The sequence below is a fragment of the Diachasma alloeum genome, unplaced genomic scaffold, assembly GCF_001412515.2.
Source record: "Diachasma alloeum isolate Michigan unplaced genomic scaffold, Dall2.0 Dall_scaffold_00840, whole genome shotgun sequence".
Classification (NCBI taxonomy): Eukaryota; Metazoa; Arthropoda; class Insecta; order Hymenoptera; family Braconidae; genus Diachasma; species Diachasma alloeum.
This window is the reverse complement of record NW_021680964.1, coordinates 244,239-271,349: the sequence shown is the minus strand read 5'-3', so window position 1 is coordinate 271,349 and position 27,111 is coordinate 244,239. Positions and strand designations below refer to the sequence as shown.

The following is a 27,111-nucleotide window of genomic DNA, read 5'->3' as shown; positions in this document are numbered from 1 at the left end:
CGTTTCTCCGTGGTTTCCCCTACGCAGTTGAATTTTCACTCCCACCCTGCAGCAGCTCTCTTCCCACTCTCAGCACTGATTAACGAGGATAGGTAGGGACCGAGTGCATCGCTCTCTGCCTAAACCTGTACAGCTTCCCCCCTCACATGCGCGGTCTAGGTTTTATATTCTATGTGAGCCTCTACCATGATGTTAGTCTCCTCCGTCTCCTCTTTGGCTCTGAGGGCTCTGAGTCAAATAACACGTGATCTAAACAGATATGGCGACGTACAGGAGACTTCTGAATGCTCTGGGTAATTCCATGAGTCATTACTTTAATTATTCGACGGCTAGGTGAGATTTTTGAGGACTTTATTCGGTAATTTAAAAAATTCGAAATTTTTATGTTATGAGTTTTAGTCATGACTTTTTGAATAGAGGAAGATCCGAGAAAATGTGAAATAATTGGAGGTTAACCTTGAGATTCGTGCAAGTTTTGAAAATTGGATGTTCCAAAGGATCAATAGAAAATTTGTGGCGTTATGATAATGAACAAGCGAAAAATTGAATTCATTCATCTACTTAAAGTTATTCATTTTTTTCCTCCTTGAGTAGAGAAACCTGTGGCTTTCATGGTTCGGTCAGTATTCTTTACATTCCATTAAATTTTGGTTATTAATTCATTTTTCATTGAATTTCAAATGAATGGAGTCTTCAAGAACAGGCATATTCGGTCTAAGAAAAGGGTGATTCTAGAGAAAAATATTTGTATTTTTGCTTCCGAATGGAAGCTTTGAAAATGCAATTTTTTTCGATTCTCTAATTTTCGAAACGTCGAAATATATTGTTTTTAGACGATGTCTGCATGCGTGTGTGTGCGTTTGTCCAGAAATGTGTCAATAACTCCAAAACCGTAATTACAAAAAACTTTTGAAATTTTGGCTCATAGTTGGTACCAACGAGATACAAATCGAACAAGTAGTTACGGAGATATTCACCTTTGTATGTGAAACTTTTTTCTTTAATATTTTAAAAACCACTCCACCGAATTCAATTTTTTTTTTCAAAATATTCGTTATAATGGTGGATATCTGACCAAATTGAAATATAAGTACCGTTACATTGAAAGTTTTCAAAATATTGCTATTTTTCTATTTTTAGGTGTGTAGCGAGACGCTACATGCCCCCCCTCCCCCCTCTATCTTGGAACACGCAAAAAACATATTTATGGCACATCGTCTTTTTAAATTATCCCCTATTTTCATTTCCTCACCCCTAACTCAGAGAGGGATGGAGCACGATTTTTTTCTGTTCGCGCACTATTTCACACATAAAAAACACATAATTTTGACCCAAAAAAATATGCCATTTTTTGACATTGTTCCGCTAACTTTAGGGAAGTCCCACCGAATCCATTTAGGATTGAAAAATCCAACCAAAATTAATTTGTCAAGTGAAACATGAAAATTCAATTTTCGTCTAAAACTTTCATAAGTTGATGAAAAATTGACAAAATTGGACAAAGCAGATGTCATTTTGAAGCTTAATTAATGTTTCACAATGAGTACACTACATGTATGGTTCATGCAAGAGAAAGAAGGAATTGAGTACAGAAACCAAAGAATGAAGTTGGTAATGCTCACGAATATTTTTCTATATTGGATATTGGACGAACAGAAAAATGGGAATTGGTTGGGAAGTTATTGGTTTGACCCTTAATGGGTCACACTCACTCCAGCCCAGATGCAATGGGAGCGAGCGAGCAAGCGACCAAAAACCCAGTCCAATGTTTCCTATTTGTGATGAACTTAGACTGAGCTCAATTGATAAATCTGTTCTGAGTTATGAATATTAAAAAAAAAATTCAAGTGTCCATTTTACCTCACCCTCCTCTGCTCATAAATTGGAAACAAATTGACTTTATTATTTGTTTTGAATCCAGAAATAGATTATTGGTGTGTCAACCGTGTGCGACTTTCAAGTCACGTGCGATAGAAAAAAAGCTTGGCATACCACCAAGACCGAAGAGACCAATGACTCCATTCATCGTGTATGTTGTATCAGAGAGACCAAGAATTGCGAAGGAAAACCCTGGCTTGCCACCCATAGAAATAATGAAGAAACTCGCTGAAGGATGGAAGACCTTCGACTCGACGCAGAAAGAAGAACTTAAGAAAACATACATGAAGGAGCTCGAAGAGTACTCAAAACAGATGATGACATATGAGCAGAATCTGACTGACGAGCAGAAGAGAAGTATCAAGGCCGAAAAATTCAGAGAAATTGAAGCTTCTGAAAAGCAAAAGATGAAATCTGTAAGTGGTAAAAGAGAATTTTTATTACTACAAAATCCTCGGGAGGATATTTTTGCATCAAAGAGATAGACAATTGAATCTTGAACAGGGTGACGTCCGCATCTTGCTTACACTTTCAAGGGGATACGGGATAAGGCGAAATTAAAAAATATAAGTTTCCGGACTGATAATTGCAAACAATTAAATTAAAAGCCCCTTCGTGGCAACAATTCGCTGAAGTGACTATTCGCCCGAAGTGTATTATAGTGTTTGCAACCTCTTTTATTCTCCTTCACACCTTTACAAAAGCATTTAATTATTGCTGCTGGAAAAATTATGACGGATTGTGATGCTCCTTCGTTAATTCGGAGCATTTTCTTCTCTTTCATGGTCTTTTTCATAATTTTATTCGACGATGCCATGAATTAGAAACTTTAATGAATTATTCGAAATTTTTTCAAATTCTCCATGAAATCCCGCAATTCTTGGGAATTTTGCTTGAAAAACTTGGAAATTTTTGTGAAGTTATGTTCTCAGAGTTTTCAAATCATATTCTTCTTTCCCGTTTGAATCAGAGTGTAGTAGTTGGGGCCACGTGACTGCTGCACATCAGTTTTATTTGGAAGATTCCGCCTTTTCCTATCAATTGTTTACCCATGAGTTATTCAAAAATTTTCTCATATTTAAGAGATGCAGAAAATTTCCCTCAATTTTCGAAAAACTCGTGCTTTTATTCGATTTTTTATTTCAGAAAATCTCATAGTTGTTTTAAATTCTCTGGAAAACTCCCGAATCATCTTACATGCAGAAAACAATCGACAATTTCCCTGATTTTTGAGGGAATATATGAACTTCCTTAAAGTTCCGATAATTCTTCTTGTTTTTAGAAATGAAATAGAGAATGTCCAGGCAGTAGCATGTTGATATATGGGCCTCACAATTAAAAATATCTGTATTATTATCTATTTTCACATGCCTATTAAATAGACTTTTATGGCGATTTTTGAAGTCTTCCAAGGAATTACGAACATAAAAATAAATTCGATAAGACCCCGTGTATAGAAAAACAATTCGTTTATTTCATTTAGTATAAGTTAGTTATTCTTTTTATTTATCAAAAATGTTGGTCCCTCATCAACCTGACAAATTATAGAATTTTTCTGTAAAATAAAAAAATATATATATTTTCGGAAAACGGATAAACATCGCTAATGTGCATTCGTTTTAAATTATCATAATTGAAAAATGAACTTCATAGCAGTGTCTGTAGGAAGTGGACTCGAATATTACACTCATCGTTACTCTCCCTTTTCAGAGACTGCGTGAACTTGGAAAACCTAAAAAACCTCCAACGATGTTCATCCTCTTTATGCTGTCCAGAGCCCACACCAAAAACAAAGGCATGAAATTTTCGGTAAGTAACCGTCAACGAAAATCTGCAGAATATCAGAGGATAGTAATCAAGTAGTAAAACTTTGTTAATTAGGAATTTATCTAGTAAACGCGCGGTAGTAGAGGAAAATAGTAAGATACATTTTTCGAAGCTGTTAATGTTTTGATGAAAAAAGTCTAGGCAATTCTTCCTGAAACCACTCAATACTGAGATCAATTATTACATAATAATAATCCGGTAAAAGTTTTCATCGCTGAATTGAATTCTTTGCTATTTTTTTATGGATTTTTTGAAAATGTGAGGATAGGAATTAAATTTATGGGTATTGGTTCATTATTCGAAAAAATATATCAATTTTAAAATTTTCCCTAGACATTGAAAAATTAAAAATTCTGTTTTTGTACAAACAGAATTCTGTTTTGCACGGCCTAGTGTCGAAATGTACTATTTCGTGTTGATCTCGTTTCTCTTCCTCTTTTCACTTTCTTCCATCAAAATTAGATAATAGAAACAAAATACATTGGTTTTTCTGCATTATTAAAAAAAAAAGTTTTGAAATTTTCAAGATTGAAAAATCGATTTTTAAAATTTATTTCTGATTTTCCTTCCCTACATTTTCCGTATTTCTGTAATTCGGACTACGATCACAGAAATTAAAAATGTCGATCTCCCTTCATTTTATAAGAAAAAAACCATTTGAAAAATTTTGAAAAGACAGAAAATTAATGATGATCGATCTCTCTTTGCAATTTCCTTCTTCAGTTCCATTGAAATGAGATCAAAGGTATGTAAAATGTTCATATTCGTTCACATTTTCAGATCACTGGTACTAATTAATTTAAAGAAAAAGAAAGAAATGAAAAATTTTAGGTATGATTATCGAAAATTGTTTATCGATCTATATTCTCATGTTTTTTGGGGGGAATTCCTCTTCATTCTATGTTGTAACTTGTGAATTGCGGAACAAAAATATTCATAGTAATAATAAGAATGAATAAAATTAAATTAATGTCATTGTGAAGACGGAAATGGAAAGAAAATAATAGTATAAATTAATCTAGCGACGGGCGCAAAGCGCCCGTTCGCTTGTTAATAATTAATAATATTAATAATAAAAACTTATTCACAGTAGTGATGAATAAATTGTTATACATTTATCCCGTGAATGAGTGATTTTAGGACAAAATGTCGAGACCGTTTAGGAAGTAAAAAATAGATAAAGTTTTCAACAAAGAATGTCTCATAATTTCTATCAACAAAACCCATTGTTGGACTAATTCGATATTTCATAATTATATATCGTAGCTGTATAACACATTAACATGGGAAGTTTCCCTCATTGAAACATCTAATCAATCCATCTTCATTAAACGATTCTTTCACTCTTCAGGATTGGCTGTCTATTGCTGCTAAAGAGTGGAACGAAGCCCCTGCGGACGTTAAAGCAAAATTCGAGAACGAAACTAAGAAATTGATGGAGGAGTACAAAAAAGAGATGATTAATTGGGAAGAAAAAATGATTAAACTGGGTCACATTGATGTTGTGAGAAAACAAGTTCTCATGGAGTTGAAGGGCAAGAGTATGTCGAATAAGAAGTTATAACTGCATTCAAAAAATTAATTTAAACAGATGCAGATGAATGCCTCCATAGGTCGCATAATTCATCATTTTTTTACAATTATTTTTGAACCGTTAGAATATTGTTTCTCATGAAGTGTAATGAAGCTTGGAGATATCAAACACAGTGAATACGAATACTTTTATATCTAAACAAAGCATTCTCAAATTTATTCAATCGCCTGGTAGAGGTAGTTCAATCATATCTCAGGAAAAAATGATCAAATGTGACGAGTCGATTTTGTACGTCTCCTCCGGCATAGACTTCACAAAAGAGTTGAGTTAAGGAAAAAGTGTCAAGAGACATTTCTTGTAACTGATAGAATGCCGAATACGAAAGATTTGACCTTTTTCCTAAAGAAAAATCTCGAATGAAAAATCGAAGAAATGAGTGTTTTTAGAAAACACTGTCAAAACATTTTCTTTTAGGAAATTTACTTATCATAGGAAAATGTCTCTCCACATTTTTCCTTAAAACCATTCGTTTCTGAGATCATAACATATGAGAAAAATATAATTCTTTACTTATGACGTTTTATCAATTGACCATGAATTTCATCACATTTCCGCGGAAAAAAATGTCATTATTCATTCACATAATCGATTTATTTACAACTGTGAATTGTGCAAGGCTCATATCAGTGGCATTGTGACTTAGCTCAGAATATCGAGGATTGAGAAAACTTGATATATTGATTGAAATCCATCAAGAATTCCGTTAGAATTGAGTAAAAAAACATTTCAAGCATCTGTTTGGTGGTCGACAATTATTTCGATTTTGTTGGGTGCTAGATCCGCGAAATCGTGCCAGTAGGACGTGCAAAAGTAATAAATTATCACAAAGCTAAATAGATAGAAGGAGAATTCCTTGAGGACTACAAAGCATAGCCTGGACGATGTTTTCAGTCGGTGGATTATCTCCGGCCTGATGTTGCATAGGATTAAGGCTGCAAACAGCATACTTCCATTCTGAGACTGCAGGGGATTGGGGCAGAAGAACATACGGGTGATTAGGATCACCAAGAATGGCACTATTATACTCTGAAACAGAATCAAATCAATGATTTTTCTTAAGATGATTATCACGATTTTTCTGCAAAATGTTTGGTTTTTAAAGATATCATCTGGGTAATAGATAAATTTAGGGGTGGAAGCTCCCGATCTCTGTTCTGCAGCAACTTCGTTGGGCTACAAATGTGTTTTTTCATTACACTGTCCGTAAAACGTTTTACGGACACTTCGTGTTCGGTCAAACGCCGATTTACGGACGTTATTAATAAAAATAATCTTCGTCACTCAGTCGAAAACAACTTTTTTTCGACCTTGTGACGAAAATAGCTATTTTCGCCCCTGTGGGCGCAAAGTACACATTTACTTTTTACCTGCTAACCACTGGAGGTAAAATAAAAGGCCCTTACCACGTGCTCATCTACGCCTTCAGCTCGGGTGGTAATTCCGCAGGTGGACACGACTCCTCTTTTTACCTCATTTGGTTAGAAATATTTTTTTTTTATTTTTTTTTTTTATGCTTATTTTATATCGCTTCGAGTCTGATGAGACTATATGGCGATTGATCAAGACTTTAAAAATGGTTAGATCTCACCATTCTACCCGGCCAGGAATCGAACCTGGAACCTATCCGTTGTGAGGCAAGGTTAGAAATATATAATTTTTTAAATTTTTTTCGTGAAATGTCTCATTACTCAGATCACTTAACAATTTATAAATGTGAGAATGAGTGAAATCCAATATCTAGACTTTATGAATATGTTGAGTATCCCAGTAATGAGTGATTCTTGAACAAAATAAGACATCTTTTATATATACACCCTCGACAAAGAGAATTCAAAACCGAATTCATGAATGATGTCAATGAAAGTTGTTTTTTATTATACTTCATCTTAACGGACGAAAAATATATTGAACTTCAGCTAAAACTGCGCTTTTGTCAGCATGTACTGCTATACCCGCAAATGTCGCAATACACTTTTGTAGATAGGGGAGGATGGGGCAAAACGGCCCCCCTTCAATCGTCAATATTTTCCGATTCAATAATCCGATTGGGATGAGTTAGAGCTCGTTTTGAAGAATGAAAAATTATCTTCAAAATGAAGTTGAAACTGGGAATTTTCACAATGTCATTCACAAGTTATTGACAATTGAAGGGGGGCCGTTTTGCCCCACCCTCCCCTAATTAAACAATCTATGTATAAGGTTCCTCGGTATTTCACTAAGGACCAGTTTTACCGGAATAATTAATTAATAATTACTCCGATTAATAATATCGATTCAAATGATTTCTTCATTTTTCTTAATGAATCATTCAGTAAAAAAAAACTCACCGTTCCAAATAGATGTTCTGTTCTCAACACAATCATGATATTCACAACAACAGCAAGGGCAACGTAAACCCATCGACTCGCGAGGAATGAAATCAAGTTGGAATCCTTCCATTTTTCAGCTTCCATTGAAGGATTTTCTGCACATGAGAAAAATGAATTTTGGTGATCTGGTATAAAATCATCCTTGTGTGCCTGGCCTTGGGGGTCTCCATTGGGAGTGTATCCTAGATTCCTTCTTCGAGGAACGTTAGGGGGACTCAACGGGTTCGTAGTAAAAAGATCTTGTTGTGATGTAGAGGGGAACTCATCCTGGAATTCGGAGTGAATGTTCCAGGAGTCAATGACAGACTCATTTGGGATCGCTTCCTTGAATGTTGATGGTGGCGATGACTTTTGCAGAGGCTTCGAAGCATCTTCTAGATAATTATACAATCAATTAATCAGTTTTGTCATTTATCAAACATTAATGGAATGATGACACGACTGAAATAAGCTTCAAAGTTTGTTTTGGAGAAATATGTGGAAATCGGAGGGAGATGGTGGAATTTTTATGAATAATTTTTGTACAGTAAAATGAAAAATTGTGGAATTACCCAAATATATAATATCTATCCGGCTGCGGCTGAAATAGATAAGAGGTCTTTACTCTATTGAAAAATTATGCGAATTGCAATGCAAATATGCCAGTCGGTGGGATAGTTGACACCCAGCCATTAGGAGACAAGTTCATAACGGTTTGGTTGTCAAACTAACTCAGATTTGTATTAGGATTTACTCTATTTTCCATCTGAGAAAACACCTATGATCCAATTCAGCCGTAACCAGATAAACTAAGGGAGATTTCTAGCTGAGACTAATATATTTTTGTTCACTCATAAAAGCGTGGGGATGTCTCAAAATATCTCCGCTTTCCTCAATGTTATAGGGGAGGGTGGGGTAAAATGGACACTAGATTTTTTTTTAATTATTCATAAGTCAGAAACAAATTTATCAATTGAGCTCAGTTTAGGCTCGTTACAAAGGGAAAGAATTGTTCTTTGTATTGAAAATAAAATTATTAAATTTTATCAACATTGCAACTCCTCATTACCATTTTAAAAAAAGTCAAAAGTGTCCGTTTTACTCCAACCTCCTCTACCCATATGTTATAGTCGGGAGAAAATTTATTTTTCCTTTGGAAAAAATGGTTTTCCTTTGTTTTCATTGACAAATCAACAATTTGACAATAGAAACCATGGAAACTAAGTTCATGCAAGAAAAGAAGTTTTGATTGAACTATAACGAATCAAAATCGAAAGAATTCAATTTCTTCCCAGCCTAAGAGAAGGAACAATTGATGAAATCATTTTTCGATCATACTTTTTAGCCAGCGCGAGATTAAATAGACTAAGGGAACAGATCATTAATCCAATTGACAAGGTTATGTTGCCTTTAAACACCAGCGATTTGATGCTTTTTTTTTACCGATTATCGTGACAATTTACCTGGAAACTTATCAGCACTTGTTTGTCCAGTGATTTTCTGCAAACGTTCCTCTGAATTTTCCAGTATTCTTCTTTTCCTCGCTTCACGTCTGGCTGCTGCATCAGCCATGATTAATGGAAATTGTAAAAAGTCAATTTCGATACATAACCTAATCAAACAACATGACCAATAGCGAATATACGCATTTATTTTTAATTTTTTTATCTAAATCTAGAAGTTGGGACAATTTGGAAAACAATTTTTACTACCTTCCAAGTAATATTTTTCAACGAAAAATCGTTGATAGACAAGTGCAACATTTTAGAGATCTGGTAAATAGTGTAGTCAAATTGGCATTTAGGTGCTTTTTTAATTCAGCGCGGATGAAAAAATACCCATTCGATAGATAAAATTGTCCTGAATAACATATCATAATGATCAAACGTAGATCGGTGCAGAAAATATCTAAAAAAAATAAAAAAAGATCAGGGTTCTTAGGCGAACGCTAAGAATCCATGTAGCTTCAATTAAATTCAATCAATTGTTGAGAAAAAATACCAGCGTGTAGTGGGAATAAGTCTCTACAGAATTAAGTTAGAAACCAATAGTCCACATTCACTAGTTTTGCCGTAATAAATTATTAAGTATTTTTAACCCCATATCTGGTAAAATGATCAGCTGATTCCGTAAGGCCCACCTCTTTCTGCGCGCGCACTTGTCTCAAAGTGGGGCAATGCGCAGTAGATTTAAACTGTAGAATAGTACATTAGAGTACAAGGGCACAAATTTCGTTTTCAACGAATGTGTAGTTTACAGGCCGAGCCGAAGGCGAGGTCTGAACACACATTCGTTGAAAACGAAATTTATTACCGAGTGCTCTATAATATTTTATGTCAAGTCGTGCAGAAGTCGAGTTTTGAGCAAGCTGCTCAAAACTCGACTTGATATATGGGAAGCGGATAATATTCACGCAGACAAGGCCTCGCGCGTCGAAGATGCGGAGGCTGAATGGGAACTTGCTCAGTCTTATTTTAGGAAGGTTGAAAAACGTTTTGGAACTTTTTCAGTAGATCTGTTCGCTTCGAGATTAAAAGTAGATCGGTGCAGAAAATATCTAAAAAAATTAAAAAAGGATCAGGGTTCTTAGGCGAACGCCAAGAATCCATGTAGCTTCAATTAAATTCAATCAATTGTTGAGAAAAAATACCAGCGTATAGTGGGAATAAGTCTCTACAGAATTAAGTTAGAAACCAATAGTCCACATTCACTAGTTTTGCCGTAATAAATTATTAAGTATTTTTAACCCCATATCTGGTAAAATGATCAGCTGATTCCGTAAGGCCCACCTCTTTCTGCGCGCGCACTTGTCTCAAAGTGGGGCAATGCGCAGTAGATTTAAACTGTAGAATAGTACATTAGAGTACAAGGGCACAAATTTCGTTTTCAACGAATGTGTAGTTTACAGGCCGAGCCGAAGGCGAGGTCTGTACACACATTCGTTGAAAACGAAATTTATTACCGAGTGCTCTATAATATTTTATGTCAAGTCGTGCAGAAGTCGAGTTTTGAGCAAGCTGCTCAAAACTCGACTTGATATATGGGAAGCGGATAATATTCACGCAGACAAGGCCTCGCGCGTCGAAGATGCGGAGGCTGAATGGGAACTTGCTCAGTCTTATTTTAGGAAGGTTGAAAAACGTTTTGGAACCTTTTCAGTAGATCCGTTCGCTTCGAGATTAAACAAGAAATGTTCAAAATTTTACTATCGGTTCCCGGATCCCGAAGCCCATTCAGTCGACGCCTTCACTGTCAACTGGAACAGTGAATTCTTTTACGCGTTCCCTCCGTTCGCGCTGACTCTCCGCACATTGAGAAAAATTATAAACGATAAAGCGACGGGTGTTCTTGTATTACCACCAGTCACTTTCTCGCCTAATAATTCCTTGTTGATATCTCCTTTTAGAGACAGAATCATCCGCTAGCATCCCGGCTTTCATTGGTGACAGGGAAATTGTCAGGTCAGCGTTCTTGAGGAAAAGGATTCCAGAGGACTGGAAATAATGATTAAATCTGTCACTGACTCAACTCTCAAGCAATATAATTGCAGCCTCAAACGCTGGTGGACCTATGCGCACAGGAATAAGCTAGGCATTCATACTGCTAATACTTCAGCAATTATTAGATTTTTAAACTCGAGATTCCGAGAAGGTGCGAATTATAGTACTCTAAACACAGCTTGTGTGGCAATTTCTCTGATATCAGTGAATGATATCAATGAGGATTCTAATCTCTAGAATCTACGAGAAATCATGCGAATCACAAGAATTCAAGAGAAATCATGATTTCTAATGCTGATTGAGTAATCACCAAAATCATTTGAGATATCACAGAAATCAACAGGTAATCATCTGATTCTGGAAATCACTGAGTTACTCGATTGAGGAATATGACCAGCCCCTCGGAATTCAAGAAGGCAAACTCTATCCGTGTTTGTGATTGGAGGCACTCCACTTCAATTACCGCATATTCAGTATCTAAGTCATTAAATTTCAAATTCAGTCTCCATAGAGGTTTTCGATTTCTGACGTTGTGCCTATAATGCCTGAAGTTTGGCAACCATGACTGCAAGCCGATTTTGTTATCTCATAATTTCGTGTTTTCATTTTTCCAGCAGTGCAAACCGTCGACAAACATCTCGAATTTAAAGCTAGGGTACCCCCTTACCTCAGACAGTCGAAAAAAATATCAAACCGTTGATTGATTCACATTTCCGAGACTCATTGTCACATTCTTCACATTTTAATGCATGTATCTTGGGTTTTACGCAATATAAATCACCCATAAAAATCATCTGATGGTTGTTTTTGGTCCTACCATGGGACCGAACCTTTACGTGACCTTGCAGACGCCGGATAACAACAAACACAACCGTTCCTTCGCTGTTTCTGAGGGTCCGAGGAGAATTTAGCAATTAGTAATCGAGTAATCCTTCATCGAATGTGAAATAAATCACTTCTACAACTTGTAATCAGTATTAATCATGGATAGTAGCGGAATGGATGTGATGACTGAACTTCGGGCTCACGTGAGTTGAAGCCATTCATTCGTTGATTTATCTCATATTTTCGGCTGCTTTTATCGGTGTCTCATGGAATTTTTTTTTATTGTCATGTCAGTGGTGCGACGACTTGGAGGAGTTGCTGGAGTGCCCTGTGTGCCTGGATTTACTCAAAGGAAAAGTTTTTCAATGCATTCAGGGACATGATGTATGTCAATACTGCAAAAAGTCACTGGACATGTGTCCAGTGTGCAAATCAGCATTCAGCGAGAGTCGTAATTGGACTGTCGAGAAAATTGTTGCAAAGTTCGAGGAAATAAAGGTAATTCGTATTGGATGATAATCATTGACATTTAATTACGACGGCAGGACAAAGGCTTTTGCCGTGAATTGTTCATTTGTTTGGTAGGGGAGCATAGGGCAAAATGAAACACGGGGCAAAATGAAACAGTGGGAAAATCTCGTCATCTAAAGGAGATAGGACATTTTTGAAGAGGACCTTTTTTGTAGCTTGTAAAATTCTCTACAAAAAAGGTTCTTATGAAAATCGTCCTATCTCCCTTAGATCACAAGATTTTCTTGCTGTTTCATTTTGCCCCGTGTTTCATTTTGCCCCATCGTCCCCTATCTAAATAGTATATTTCGTCATTAGGCCGAAAAAAACTTTTCTGGCGAATATGAGGTTTCAGCACGAGCCGAAGGCGACGGCTGCAATCATATTCGTCAGAAAAGTTTTTTACAAATTTTCGGTCTTTAATTATGAAGAATGTGGGGGGAGATGCATTGTAAGTCGTATATAAACAAAAATTTTTTAATCATCGTTCAATCAATTGAGAACGTTTTTTTAGTTATCGAGGGACAACCAATTTTCAAAAAAATTAAAAAATTGAAAAAACTAATCAATGAATTAAATTTTAATTAATGGCGATCGATAGGACTCAACAATAGCTACATTAGAAAAAAAAAGATTCAATTCCATCCATTTAAAATTTTACCACACACATGCATACATGCACACATTCGTACGGACATGGACTGAAAATTACATTTTCATCACACTGTGACGAAAAGTGAACTTTTCGGCACGCTCCGCGTGCCTTCGGCTCGTGATATGAACCTCCCACTCGCCAAAAAACACTTTTTTGCACTCGTTACGAAATATACTATTTCATCACGCTGTGACGAAAAGTGAACTTTTCGGCACGCTCTGCATGCCTAAAAATCCAATTTCCGCCACATTGTGATGAAAAATATATACTATTTCGGACTTTTTGGGCCATAATGGTTCGATATAACGCGAAAAATCCAAAACATAAATTCAAACGATATAACATTGGGAAGCAAAAATAAGAGAAATAGAAGGAATAATAGTATGGCTTATTTCGATTGCAATTTATTCATTGCAACGAAATAATCAACTCTTGAAATCTGCAGTCTGGACCCCAATGCTCGCTTCTTGATGATGGGAAATGTGGAGAGAGATTAATCCCAAAATATTTGGATGAAAGCCATGCTTTTGTAAAATATAAATCTGAATTGTGACCGGTAAATAAGTTTTGAAATGAATTCTTCTTATATTTTTCATAAATATAAGTATAAAAAATAATATTAAGAACTAGTATTTTAAATTTGTTTTCTAACAGAATCAGGAAGTGTTTTTTTACTGAATCTCCCCTTATTTACTGAATGATAGAATATTATCTTGTAGCCGAAAAAATTCTCTGCCAACAAGGTTTTTTGACATATTTCCGTAGAACCACTAATTTCTGAGATAATTGAAAATCCATCGAAGACATTAAAGTACTTCCGCAGTAAGTAGTAAATTTCGAAATGGTATGAAGACGCAATATTTGGATCATATGTTGTTGACCACATTAAAAAGATATTCCCAAAATTTCAAGTCCCTGGTCCACCCCATTTTTGAGATATGCATCGCCAAACATTCAATTTTTGTGTTTTTTCCATTTTTGACGATGTATATCTCGAAAATGGGGTGGACAAGGTCTTTATACCATTTCGAAATTTTCACCAAGTATACTTACTGCGGAAGTTCCTTAAATCCAACTTGCTGAATAAGTCATAGCCAAGTAGCGAGCGATTAAATTCGGAGAATTTTTTATATTGAGAATTTGAGTCAAAACTAAATTAAATATTGTAACGATTATCCAGCATGACGTCTTTTGAATGCATTTTCCCAGCTTCAAAGGTGGAAATATTTGAATTTTGTAATTTTTTCACAAAGATTGAAATTTTTCCATGAAACTACTCGTTGCTGAGATAAATCGACTATTAATCTACGCATCAGTGCGTTGATCAACTCAAATATCAAATTAGAGGATTTTTTCTTTCTCAGTCATGAGTGATTTTAGGAGAAAATGTCAAAAGACAATGTTGCATCCGAGGAAATCCTCTGAAAAAAGGTCTTCTGACATTTTTTCCTAATTCCAACAACTAAAAAGATAATTCAACAATGTACAAGATGAAAATCTATCGACTTGAAAACTTTTATTAATTTTATCAATTTGCGGAGAATGACAGTACATTTTTCTGTTATGTAGCTTTCACTAATGGAACCCGATCACGATATCAACAAATCTGTTATCCGTTTGAAGAAGTCAGTGGCGACCCAAACAACAGAGTCGGGTGGAGGGGTATGATTGGTTTTTATTGTAAATATTTCATATCCAGTTTGATTCATGTTCGAACGATCAATAAATAATTGTAACAATTTTTCGTGTGATTTGTCGTCGTTAGGCTATTATTCGTCGCAGTTCAAGAATAGCTGGTCGTGAAAAGATGAACACTAAAACCACAACAGGTGGAAAGAAATGAAAAATAACGAGAACGAAAAGGGGGAGAGAAAGGAGAATTGTTGCATATTTGTTTGCGTTATATGAGTGTCATTATTTCCATTATCTTCATTATTCTAATAACCTTAATGAGTAAAGGATGGGAGGACAACAGAAGATTTTTTTTGTGTTGATAACGTAGAGAAAGTGGGTGCTGTATTAAACAACTAAAACGTAATGAGTCGATATCTTAATCTAACAAATATAAAATATTATCTGCGGAATGAAGTGATTCCCGGACGAAATGTAATGAGAAATGTTTAATAGAGAATTTATTCATTTATGAAGGAGATCTAACATTTTCTTCTGAAATGCCATGTCTCTAGGATAATTGCATTGGTGATAAATTGCGTGCTACTAATTTATAGCAATAATCAATGATAATTATTGCCGGCCTGTAATTATCATAATCACGGAATCATTTGCAGTGAAGTTATGAATGCGGATTGGAGACTAGTGTGAGAATTAAAAAAAAATTGATTAGCAAATATCTCTTTAACTGTTATAATAATTTTTAAAAAACTCTAGGAACACTTTTTGTAACTCATGTAACATATAAATTTCAATTACTCATTACGTTATACGTTACGTTCGAATTAAATGATTTTCTCATTCCTCATTCGTTCAATCCTCTCATGAATAAGCGATTGTAGGAGACAATATCAAGACCTTTTTTCATTGCTGAGAATTCCATTACTTACTGAAAAAGTTTCTTGATATTTTCACCTAAAAGCAGTAATCACCTGAATCATCTCCACAATGGGAAAAATTCTAAGACGAAACCAATACGATGTAGACATTTTTCGCTCTTACGGTTATATGATGATTCTAGCTGAAAAATTTTTCAACAAAAAATGTCTGTTGCTATTTTGTTCCAACTCGTGTAAATTCACTACTCCCAGATATTTTCTCCGGCTCGTTTCCTTCTATCATTTGACGACTGAATTCTTCAAATGACTGTCAAACATTTTTGATCCATTCATTTTTTTATTTCTCAATTTTTAATAAATACATTGCATTAAATTCATTAACATTATTATGCATATATTCATCAATAAGAGCTAATTCAAACCACTTGTTAATTGATGAATAATGATATTTTTTTTGCGTGTAAAACAAAACTATAAATTAGTACAGGTAGGAAAACGAGCGGAAGCGATTCTTTTTCTTCATTCAAAAGTAACATTTCAAGGCAAGAATTAAACACTGCAGCTTAATGCAACTGATAGAAAATCTTCAAAAGCAATTGTTATTTCACCTGTTTGCTGTGTGTCTCGTGCTCTGAATGCCTCTGAAAATATAAATAGAGCGCCATTAGTTTAATATTCATAAAATTTAAACGACTGTTTATAAATGACGAACATCATTTTTTGTCATAACAGTCGCGCTGCCTTACGGACGGGATGACAAAATAATTTTACCTGTGAATTTCTGAATCTGCACGCACAAGACAATAAATTGGTCCACAGTGATGCTTCCTGTGTGATTGAAATCGCTCTTCTGAATCAAATATTTAATAAAATCAGAGCTAAACCTGTAGCCCATTTGCGTGAATGCAGCTGAGAGTTCATGTTCTTGAATACTTCCTGAATTATCATGATCAAATCCTTTGAACACTCCTAGCCAGGCGTTGATGTAGTTAAAAAGAGCCTGGAATTCTTCGAGATTGATCATTCCAGTTTTTTCTTTGTCGAACATTCCTGGAAATGTATGAAAATTTGATTTTATGACAATATTTTCATTTTCGTGAACATTGATACAGTTGACCATAAGATAAGGGTTCAATTATTTCGTCAGAGGAACTTGGAATGAAAATGCCAAAGGACATTTTCCGCAACCCACAAAATTTTCGACATAACAATCTCTTGAAATTTCTCACTAAAATCATCCATTATCAAAATGATTAATTAATCGACAAAACATTCTGAATTCTGTTACATTATTCGTTGAATTATCTCAGTAATGATCTTCAGGATATCCTGTCCGAAATGAATTTAGTGAATTATTGATTGACATTTAAATGATGAAAATGATTTGCATGAATCAAAATGTTTTAATTCATAACAATTTCTATTGGGAATAAAATTCAAAAGCATTATTAAAACCAGTCGTCCATCGCTCCTCGTCCTGGAAAGGTGTAGTCCTTCACTGAGAAAAACATTAGTTTTACCAAGGAATCATTTTCTTTGGGAGAATTTTTTTTATCGGTCAGTCACTTCCAGTGATGCGACTACATATTATTCGTCAAATCATTTTGATAACGAATGATTTCAAGAGTGATCCGTGTTAACAGGTGTTTTTTGTCGGAAATTTTCTTGGCTACAAAAACAGTCGGGGCATATTCTCTGGAAATTGTTTCTTGCATTATTAATTATGATCGTGATTCCATGCAACAGATTTTGATCAATTTATCCACTCACCAATCATCAATTTACAAGCTGTATCCGAAAAAGATCCTCCTTGACCGTTAGCCAAAGCTGATCTTAGCTCGCCTGATGATATTTTACCACTTCTATCCCTATCAACTGCCTGGAACCATTGTTCAACTTCTGGAGATATTTGACCGCTGGCAGTGGCACCGTACATTGCACCCTGCATATGTCCAAGATTCTATTTTTTGTTGTTGTTAATCATAGGGAAACAAGAATCAACGAGAGTAAATGAAAAAATAAATTTAACTAAACAATAATCCCAATAAAATAATTTTAAAAAACCTGTGGCTTATATCCAGGGTTCAACAACCCATGTTCACTGAAAATCGGAGTTTTCTACGGTACCTAGTACAATACTGGTAATTTACCTCTAAATGGTAAAAAAGTTAAATAACTGGTAGAAACCAGACTCGACTATCAGTGAAGTATAACCCTCGTGACTGAATCTCATAAGGGTTGTACCTTGTGAGGATCAAACGTCACGAGTGCCATATCTAGGAAGCATCAAACATCATGAGGGTCATATCTCGCAAAGATTATGCCTTGCGAGGGCCAAATGTGGTACAGGTGTTATCTCGCAAAGATTCTGCCCCATGAGGGTCAAACGTCGCAACCTCAACGCAACGCAACGTCGTACCCTTGTGGGGTATGACCGTTGGGTCCCGTTTGACCCTTGACGATTTTCCTTCCTGCCCATTTTCCTGCGTTTTCTCTAAACTTTTAAAAAGAATCACAAAACTGTAGAAAAAACGCATGAAAATTATCCCCCCACTACGCAACTTCGTGAGCCATTAAAGAATGACAAACCACAAAATCGTTATGTTTTTTCACGTCACTCCCATCGATAATTTGCCAGAAAAATGAAAACAACGTCAATTTTGGCTAAAAGGGTGTCGAACATCCTTAAATATGAATTCATAAAATAAAAAGCAAAACTAATTCAGCAATGTTCATTTGATAATGTCAGATATATTGATAAATGCTGAGTATTGGCGTTTTGAAACGGATCGTTCTCAATCTCTTAATTGTTGATAAACTGCTAAATTACTGAATTAAAATTATCTGGAATTTGAACAAACAAAAGGCGATGAATACCCACCGGATATGCCATTTAGAACTCCTCAAAATTATTTTCTCCTTGTATAGAACACAAATTCACTACATAAAATTATTGGTTAATTATTTAATGAGTGCAGTTATAAAACTTTCCATTCTGGCGATCTAGGAGAAATATTTATTCCCCTCATCAAAGTGATAAATCTCCGGGAAAATAATGAAAAATTTTAATAAATATTGACATTCACAATAATATACATTTGAGCCCTCAAAAATGACACCGTATTTATGTATAGGCCTTTCAGTAGAATCTTTCCCTTCGTTTTCAGAAGTGGGAGACACGGATACAGGTGGGAATCACGTGGAGTGGGGGTACCCTGAGAAGGGAAAACTTCTGCTAGAACTATATTATTTACATGTAATTTCCCGAAATGAGTGCCCGAAACTACTAGTATTGACATGGGGAAAATTAGTGTTCGAATCGCGATCGCAAAGCGATTTCTCGCCGTCTGGTGGTGGTTTGTAGAATTACTATCTTGCGGAACCAATCTGAGCCTCTATTTAGTCAATCCTCTTTGGGTTCACTCGACCACGGAATATTTTGTTTTCCACAAATATAGTCAACATGAAGAATTACCAGTGGAATTATCAAAAATTATCAGCTGAATACCGTGTTGATTATATGAAGTAACAGTCGAATAGTGCGATTCTATTGACTGACATTTGGATGAGGAAAATTCCCAATGAAATTGGTACAAAACAACAAAAAAAGTAACTGTCACGTGGCTTCTGCCAAAAAAGGCTACAACCCTGCTTGTTTGGATCTATATGGGAATAATTCAATTCATAGTCCTTGATCGATACATATAATCATAGTATAGTATATTTCGTAACGAGTGCAAACTAGTATATTTCGTAACGAGTGCAAAAAATATTTTTTCACGAGTTACGAATAATATTTTTCATCACAATGTGGCGGAAATTGGACTTTTAGGCACGCGGAGCGTGCCGAAAAGTTCACTTTTCGTCACAGTGTGATGAAAAAGTGTTTTTTGGCGAGTGGGAGGTTTATATCACGAGCCGAAGGCGAGTGATATAATCCCACATGCTAAAAAACATTTTTTTACGAGTTACGAATAATATTTTTCATCACAATGTGGCGGAAATTTCACTTTTCGTCACAGTGTGATGAAAAAGTGTTTTTTGGCGAGTGGGAGGTTTATATCACGAGCCGAAGGCGAGTGATATAATCCCACATGCTAAAAAACATTTTTTTACGAGTTACGAAAAATATTTTTCATCACAATGTGGCGGAAATTGGACTTTTAGGCACGCGGAGCGCGCCGAAAAGTTCACTTTTTGTCACAGCGTGATGAAAAAATACTTATCTTGTTGGACAAAAAGTGCGTGATAAACAGTACGTAATAACCCATTCGCCACAATTTTGAAATTTGAATTTGAAAATAAAAAACAAATAATCATCGTTATGGGATCTATTTTATCGACGGCAGTTTTCTCTAGAAACCTCCGTCGGCTGTGGTTGCTGGTAACTACTTCGTCACTCTCCTTTACCAATAAAATTGTCGGTANTATTTTATCGACGGCAGTTTTCTCTAGAAACCTCCGTCGGCTGTGGTTACTGGTAACTACTTCGTCACTCTCCTTTACCAACAAAATTGTCGGTACAGAAATTCCACAGAGTGATGAACAAAAGAATTAGTATGTGGGATCTTTCGTAGCACGCTATTGAGGGGGCGCCACTGCAGTGCAGAATATAGTGTATCGTTTATATTTCTTTTAAAATTGAATCATAATCACTCGGACCTTATATTTATCATATATTTAATAACAAGGTTTTCTCCCGAATGTTATTTAGAGCCATTGAAGATTTAGTAGTAGTACGCTTCCGTGAAAGAGGGTCTAAGCCCTAGTGAGATTCGGGAGAAGTTTCGGCGAGCCGTTCTGACCAATCAGAGACGGGATTGACCCAAGCCCCGGCCTCGATTGCCATCCATGAAACTGCTCATGTTCATCGGTTTCCACAATTCCCGGCACTTTGATACCCCATCGTGTCGTCTTTTTGGCGGGCATTAATATCCATTTTGGCGATTGAGTGAAACTATTCAGAATTCACTGAATAATTGCGGCGGAAGTTGATCACTGAGCAGGAGACATGGGGGATAAGGATGGTGGTGAGTTTTTTGGAATGATTTTGGAGATTTTGCGGGGGCTTGATGCCAGCAAAAACGTGCTAATTAGGCCTTGGGGGGAGGGGGACTTGGACCATTACCTGTAAACAACGTCACTTTCGCGATTGGAGATAATTTTCATAAGGTATTGATCCATCATTTTTTGGTTTAGAATTAAACCTAATTGCCAGAGGCTTTGATATTAACTGTGGAAGAAACTTAATTAGCGGAGCAATGAGGGAAAACGATTGACGGGTGCATGATATAGGGGAGGGTGAGGTAAAATGAACACTAGACTTTTATAAAATTATTCATAACTCAGAAACAAATTTATCAATTGAGCTCAGTTTAGGCTCGTCACAAAGGGAAATAATTGTTCTTTGTATTGAAAAAAAAATTTTTTAATGGAGAAAGCGGTATAGCAAGATGAAATTGTAAAGAATTTGCTAGCGAAGTCGTTGGGTTTTTATATGCAAATTTTTCGTGCTTTTCATGAAAGATGTTTCATCAAAGGGGGTCTCTTGATATTTTTTCCTATCATTCATTACATTAGCTCAATTAAAGGACGGTTTCGACAAACTTAGTGCTTACCTATATTTTCATTCAATTCATTTGAAGCGGAAACTTTTGATGACGCCGTTGAAGAGCGCGTGATAAACGAAGAGTATAAAATATGGAAGAAAAATACCCCATTCTTGTACGATCTCGTGATGACCCACGCACTGGAGTGGCCATCGCTAACAGCTCAATGGTTGCCCGACGTAACAAGACCCGAGGGCAAAGACTACTCTGTCCACCGTCTGATTCTGGGTACTCACACCTCTGACGAGCAAAATCATCTCCTAATTGCGAGTGTTCAGCTTCCGAATGAGGATGCTCAGTTCGATGCTTCTCATTACGACAATGAGAAAGGAGAGTTTGGAGGTTTTGGATCTGTGAGTGGAAAAATTGAGATTGAGATCAAGATCAATCACGAAGGGGAGGTCAACAGGGCTCGTTACATGCCCCAGAACCCTTGTGTCATTGCTACTAAGACTCCTTCGAGTGATGTCCTTGTTTTCGACTACACGAAACATCCCAGCAAACCTGATCCTAATGGAGAGTGTCATCCTGATCTTAGGTAATTTTTTATTGAACATTAATTGATAAATATCTGAAAAAGGAAGAGGCTGAGGGGAAAATGTCGAAAGAATAACTTTGTGTATACTCGAAACGCTGTCCAGACACAGAAAAAAAATTAATTTGCAGAATCAAGTTACTGATTTCAGAACAAAAATATCTAAAATCGACTTCCTCCAAGTTCAAAGTTCTTATCAACATTTGACTATTGAATTAAGAACCTTTGCGTTTTGAATCTGAGAACATTTGAAATTATTAATATACTTGTGGAATAATTGAATATTAATTCAACATTAATTGGCCTAAGGGGAGACTACTATGAGTTTTAAAATTCGCGGGCTATTGGAGTGAGAAATCTCATGCATTTTTACTATTTTAAGCGTCTATGGGGCAAACGAACAATGAACAATGATTTTTTTTTGACTTATTATTCGTTTTTAGATATATCGTTAGCTGTATAGAAAAGTAACGTAAGTGCCAAAATACGAGAATTCAATAGAAAAAGAGAAACAAATATGGGAACTGGAATTAAAAATTCAAAACTTCTGGTATGAGGACATTTTTTAGCACTTACGTTAGTCTTCTTCTCAGCTAACGATATATGTGGACGTCCGCATGAAAAGGGACCACTTTGTCGATTCTATTTTCCGAGATATTCACGTTTTTCTCTTGCCAACTCCCATTTAAACCCATGTTAAATTATTTTTTCGATCGTCTATAGCGTCGTCACTCTTTACGCTATCAAGTTCATTTTTGGCTCTAAATTTGCAGAATCAGATCAAGATTATCGGCATATACATAACTCCAATAGTGCCAAAGTGGTCCCTTCTCATGCGGACGTCCACATATAATCGATCTACAATATATGAGAAATCTCATTCCAATGCTCGCGGCTTTTAAAACTCATAGTAGTCTCCTCTTAACACAGGAAAAATCATCAATTAAAAACTGAGATGGTCTTGATTTAAGAAAGCAAAAAATCTCAATGTCAGAACCAAGATTTTTCTACAAAATGTCGTCCTTCAATTTGGATGAGTTGATACAAGATGCAAAATTACTGAAAATTAGATGTTTTTTTCTGATTTTTAGGAAACATTTTCTTAAAATAAGTTGATTTTTTTTTGACTGTGGAAACTTTTTTTTGTGTAGTTTCATAGATAGTTTCAGTTGATAGAGAACTAATTTATGGGAACATTTTTAATATATTTTTTTGATTGCCGAAAAATAGATTACGTGGACATCAGAAGGAAGGTTACGGTCTCTCCTGGAACCCCAACTTGAATGGTTATCTCCTGAGTGCATCTGACGATCACACCATTTGCCTCTGGGATATCAACGCAACTCCAAAGGAAAATCGTGTCATTGATGCTAAAACGATCTTTACTGGGCATACTGCTGTCGTTGAGGATGTCGCCTGGCATTTGCTCCACGAGTCACTGTTTGGATCCGTCGCTGATGATCAGAAGCTCATGATATGGGATACTCGGTAAATTAATTAAATCTACGAATCAATTTTTTTCCTGAATTATTCATCATTATTCATAAAATCTGGAGACCTCTTTCGTCGGAAATGATCTAAAAAAATTAATTGCCCTTTTTTCCCATTTCAAATTATTGAAATAATTGAACAATTAACGTATAGAGTCAAAAAGTTCACTCTTTTGTTTTGTAAATATCTCTTGAAACTAGTGGGTCCGGAGGAAAATGTAAATGAACAAGTGGGAAATTGCTCTTGTATTGCATATAGCATAATTATTTTTGATAATAACTTGGCAATATGCTTCCGAGTGGTTATTTTACACGTCATTTCCTTCTATCATGTATAATTCATTGTTTATGTCATTTTGTTAAATAGAATAATGTTTCTTTTCAACTAATTTTGTCAGATTTTCAACTTAATTCAATGTTATCATCCGCATTATTCTTATTATCCCTTTCTTCTATACAACCGATTGTCTTCCTTTTTTGTCATTATGACAGCCGTTATGACAAAAAATATTGTTCGTCAAACGGCTTAAAAAATCTTTTCCAGCTCATATGATTCCAACACTCGTCATCGGCTCGAACTGCAAACTTATATTCGCTAGAAAATTTGTTTTCAGCCTAATGACGAAATATCCTATTTATGGTTCTATCTCTCCCTTCAGGCCTTCGATAAAATGTTAATAGAAAAATTTTATTTACACACTTGATTGAATTTGAAACATCATATTCGAAGAAACCCATCAGAAAACTCACTTTCAGGGAAATTCAAGAATTTATTATCGTAATTTTATAATTCTTATGCCATTGAATTACTAATTTTCCATTCTATATTTCCTCACAATTTGTAAACAAGGTGCTGACGTTACTCTGTATATGACCCCCATATGGCACGTTTGACCCTCATTGTGACCCTTATGCCCCTAAATTTTATAGGAAATCCTGTATAGGATATGCTATAGAGAATCCTATAGGATTTTTTCATACGTGATATGATCAATACTACGAAATTAATTTTTTTTTCTAGAACAGTTCTACAATTTTTCGTATTATTATTTCATTAGATGTAACAATACAAGCAAACCCAGTCACACTGTGGACGCTCACACAGCCGAAGTCAACTGTCTCAGCTTCAACCCCTACTCCGAGTTCATTCTTGCAACTGGAAGTGCAGATAAGACTGTGGCACTCTGGGACTTGAGGAATTTGAAACTGAAACTTCACTCGTTTGAATCGCACAAGGACGAGATTTTCCAGGTTCAGTGGTCACCGCACAATGAGACAATACTCGCCAGCAGTGGCACTGATCGTCGTCTCCACGTCTGGGATCTCAGTAAGATCGGCGAGGAGCAGTCCAGCGAGGATGCTGAAGATGGACCACCGGAACTTTTGGTGAGTGTTTTTTTCTGGATGTTAACTGTAATTGGCGGATATCTTTTGAAGTAAAAGGTTTGGTAGGAAAAAAAGTAGAAAGGTATTTTTTGTAGAATTAATTTTATTTCTGGAAATTGGTTGAAAGTTTTTCGGAAGGTGAAAATTAAGGACGAAAAGTGAAAAGGTGACGACGACGTCATCAACGAATTAAATTCAGTAGCGAAGCGGTAAACCGGATTAGGTCGATTTTGACTATTGGCCAGTTTTTTACGAATATCTCGGAATCTAAAAGAGATAGAAAAATTTTTGTCATGAACTTTTTATAGCCCTTAATTGGTTCTACAAAAAAGGTCATGAGAAAAATTTTGCTATCTCTCTTAGGTTCTGAGATATTCATCAAAAACGGATTAAAAGTCAAAATCGACTTGACCCGGTTTACCGCTTCACTACTGAATTCATTAGAATTTTTTATGGTTCAACAATTGCGTCTTGTCGGAGGCTCCCGCCTTGATTGTAAAATCAGGGAAAAAACCCTGAGTACACTCAGGGCCAAGAGAATTGCCCTGAACCTGAAGTTATTCAGGTTCAATAAATTGATTTTATTCATAATTCATTCAATCGTTTGTTCATCAGTTTCAGGCAAAATTCTAATTTTCTGTTTTCGAATGTTTCTTTACTTGCATATTTATGGCCGTATGTTGGCTGAAATGATTTATTCCAAATTGATTTTACATTTTCCAACAGTTCATTCATGGTGGACACACAGCCAAGATCAGTGACTTCTCATGGAATCCCAACGAGCCATGGGTCATATGCTCAGTCTCTGAAGATAATATAATGCAGGTGTGGCAGATGGCTGAGAATATCTACAACGATGAGGAGCCTGATACACCAGCCAGTGAGCTTGAGGCTGGTGCTTCATAAATTCATTAATATTGACGTTATTATTTCACTTGGGGTTTCAAAAAATTATTGGAGAAAGCGTAATTTAAATTCATGAAGGCGAGGCAAAAGGACATTTTGCCAATGATTATCATTCGATCAATTTAAAATCGCTGCAGTGAATTTAATGTTTGATACATTTTTAAACTTTAGAAGAAGCAGAAAAATAGCAGATGGTTTTTCCGCAAGTATGTGTGTCAAATGCATCCATACGCTGGATAATTTAAGATTAAGCAACTATTTAAGAAAACTCTGGGATTAATTATTGTACTAATTCAAGTGTATGAAAACCCCACAATATTTTACCTGTTTTTCGTTTTCACCTCGTTTTATTTTTCTTCGTTTTGCAGCCGAAACAAATGTAATCCGAGTATTTTTTCTACTTAGTTAATAAGTCTCTCTGTAATAAGATATGTAACTGACGGAATCGGATATTCCAATTACAATAAGGTTCACCTTCCACACATTTCAATATGAAATAAAGAACATGAAGAATTATATTTTTCGGTTGATTCTCATTTAAAGCATTCGTACGAAAGATTTTTGATGCAATGAAGAAACATCAGAAGAGAATTTTATGCCGTTTGAATTAGCTCTATCCTTTCGACGGGCTGCCCAATAGATTTAAATATTTCTAGTTTTCCAACTAAATTGCATGAAAAACATTTGAAAAAATTCATACCTAATTAATATCACTTAAATTACTTTTTACAAAATATTAATATTTTTTTCAGCTACGGCCCGGTTGCACCAAGCCGATGCACGTATGAAATGTACTATTTGTACATTTGATACCAGCTCCTGGTGAAAAAAAAAAACTACCGACGATGTTGCCACTTTTTCGCATGGAATAATATTTTTTCATTTATTAAAAAAAACAATCTGGAGACCATTCAATGCGTGGAACAGATACAAATAAATTTGATTAGCTCCAAAAATAATTTTTAACCGGAGATACTCCCTAATATTGCCTGAATTTTGAATTTCAATGGGAAACATTTTTTTGTTCAGCGATTCGGCGTCATGAATGATGTGAATGTGAATGATTGCAAGGAAGAGGATGGTGAGAATGATTCCTCTCCAGGTCGTACAATTGATGATAAGAATGGAGAGGTTGAGCTCACGATGAAGGAAAATTATGATAAGAATTATCCGATGCTTAATGGTGATGCTCACAGGGCCATGGGATTATTATGAGGCGTTATTGTTATTACGTGAAAACAGCACATCAGCTCTATATCAGTCCTGAATAAGAGTTCCAGTGTGGCAAGGTAGTTCAAATAAAGATATTTCTGTTATTTGATTTTTGCATGATTATTCATGTAAAGCCATGACGTCGTCAGAAAATATGGCATGGTACAACTTCTCTAGACCCGGGTTCGATTCCCGGCTGGGTGAAGCGGAAAAATTTTTTCTCTCTAAATTCTAATTCTCTTAGAATTTTTTTTAAATTTTTTAAAAAATAATTACTACTTGATTACGAAAACTTGATTATAAATATGGAGCGGTTCAATTCTGGA

General features: G+C 35.6%; 5 protein-coding genes across 9 annotated transcripts; 3 read left to right on the top strand and 2 right to left on the bottom strand.

Annotated features, from left to right (window-relative positions):
* Positions 1-86: 86 nt before the first annotated feature.
* On the top strand, positions 87-5,969 carry LOC107044922 (transcription factor A, mitochondrial). 2 transcript variants are annotated; one of them, XM_015267001.2, is made up of 4 exons: positions 87-293; positions 1,922-2,294; positions 3,589-3,687; positions 5,057-5,969. In XM_015267001.2, exons 1-4 carry the CDS (start codon positions 187-189, stop codon positions 5,267-5,269), a joined length of 792 nt encoding a protein of 263 aa, XP_015122487.1. In that variant the 5' UTR covers positions 87-186; the 3' UTR covers positions 5,270-5,969. The 2 variants fall into 2 exon arrangements, with proteins under 2 accessions (XP_015122487.1, XP_015122488.1); XM_015267002.2 differs by having other exon boundaries at positions 191-333; positions 5,057-5,965.
* LOC107044921 lies at positions 5,248-10,426 on the bottom strand. Of its 3 annotated transcripts, none has more exons than XM_015266996.2 (5): positions 10,298-10,426; positions 9,360-9,555; positions 9,111-9,259; positions 7,627-8,042; positions 5,248-6,325 (listed from the first exon to the last, which is right to left on the bottom strand). In XM_015266996.2, exons 3-5 carry the CDS (start codon positions 9,217-9,219, stop codon positions 6,026-6,028), a joined length of 825 nt encoding a protein of 274 aa, XP_015122482.1. In that variant the 5' UTR covers positions 9,220-9,259; positions 9,360-9,555; positions 10,298-10,426; the 3' UTR covers positions 5,248-6,025. The 3 variants fall into 3 exon arrangements, with proteins under 3 accessions (XP_015122482.1, XP_015122483.1, XP_015122484.1); XM_015266997.2 differs by lacking the exon at positions 10,298-10,426 and adding an exon at positions 9,649-9,777; XM_015266998.2 differs by lacking the exon at positions 9,360-9,555.
* Positions 10,427-11,765: 1,339 nt separating this feature from the next.
* Positions 11,766-15,578, top strand: LOC107044900 (E3 ubiquitin-protein ligase sina). The gene is made up of 4 exons (XM_015266969.1): positions 11,766-12,175; positions 12,267-12,470; positions 14,707-14,799; positions 14,903-15,578. Exons 1-4 carry the CDS (start codon positions 12,131-12,133, stop codon positions 14,978-14,980), a joined length of 420 nt encoding a protein of 139 aa, XP_015122455.1. The 5' UTR covers positions 11,766-12,130; the 3' UTR covers positions 14,981-15,578.
* A 386-nt stretch (positions 15,579-15,964) lies between these two features.
* Positions 15,965-18,935, bottom strand: LOC107044899 (peflin). Of its 2 annotated transcripts, none has more exons than XM_015266967.1 (4): positions 18,529-18,935; positions 17,418-17,607; positions 16,419-16,697; positions 15,965-16,288 (listed from the first exon to the last, which is right to left on the bottom strand). In XM_015266967.1, exons 1-4 carry the CDS (start codon positions 18,538-18,540, stop codon positions 16,197-16,199), a joined length of 573 nt encoding a protein of 190 aa, XP_015122453.1. In that variant the 5' UTR covers positions 18,541-18,935; the 3' UTR covers positions 15,965-16,196. The 2 variants fall into 2 exon arrangements, with proteins under 2 accessions (XP_015122453.1, XP_015122454.1); XM_015266968.1 differs by having other exon boundaries at positions 17,418-17,589.
* Positions 18,936-20,456: 1,521 nt separating this feature from the next.
* Positions 20,457-26,091, top strand: LOC107044928 (probable histone-binding protein Caf1). The gene is made up of 5 exons (XM_015267014.1): positions 20,457-20,677; positions 21,293-21,794; positions 23,022-23,279; positions 24,340-24,667; positions 25,394-26,091. Exons 1-5 carry the CDS (start codon positions 20,659-20,661, stop codon positions 25,571-25,573), a joined length of 1,287 nt encoding a protein of 428 aa, XP_015122500.1. The 5' UTR covers positions 20,457-20,658; the 3' UTR covers positions 25,574-26,091.
* The last annotated feature ends 1,020 nt before the right edge of the window (positions 26,092-27,111 follow it).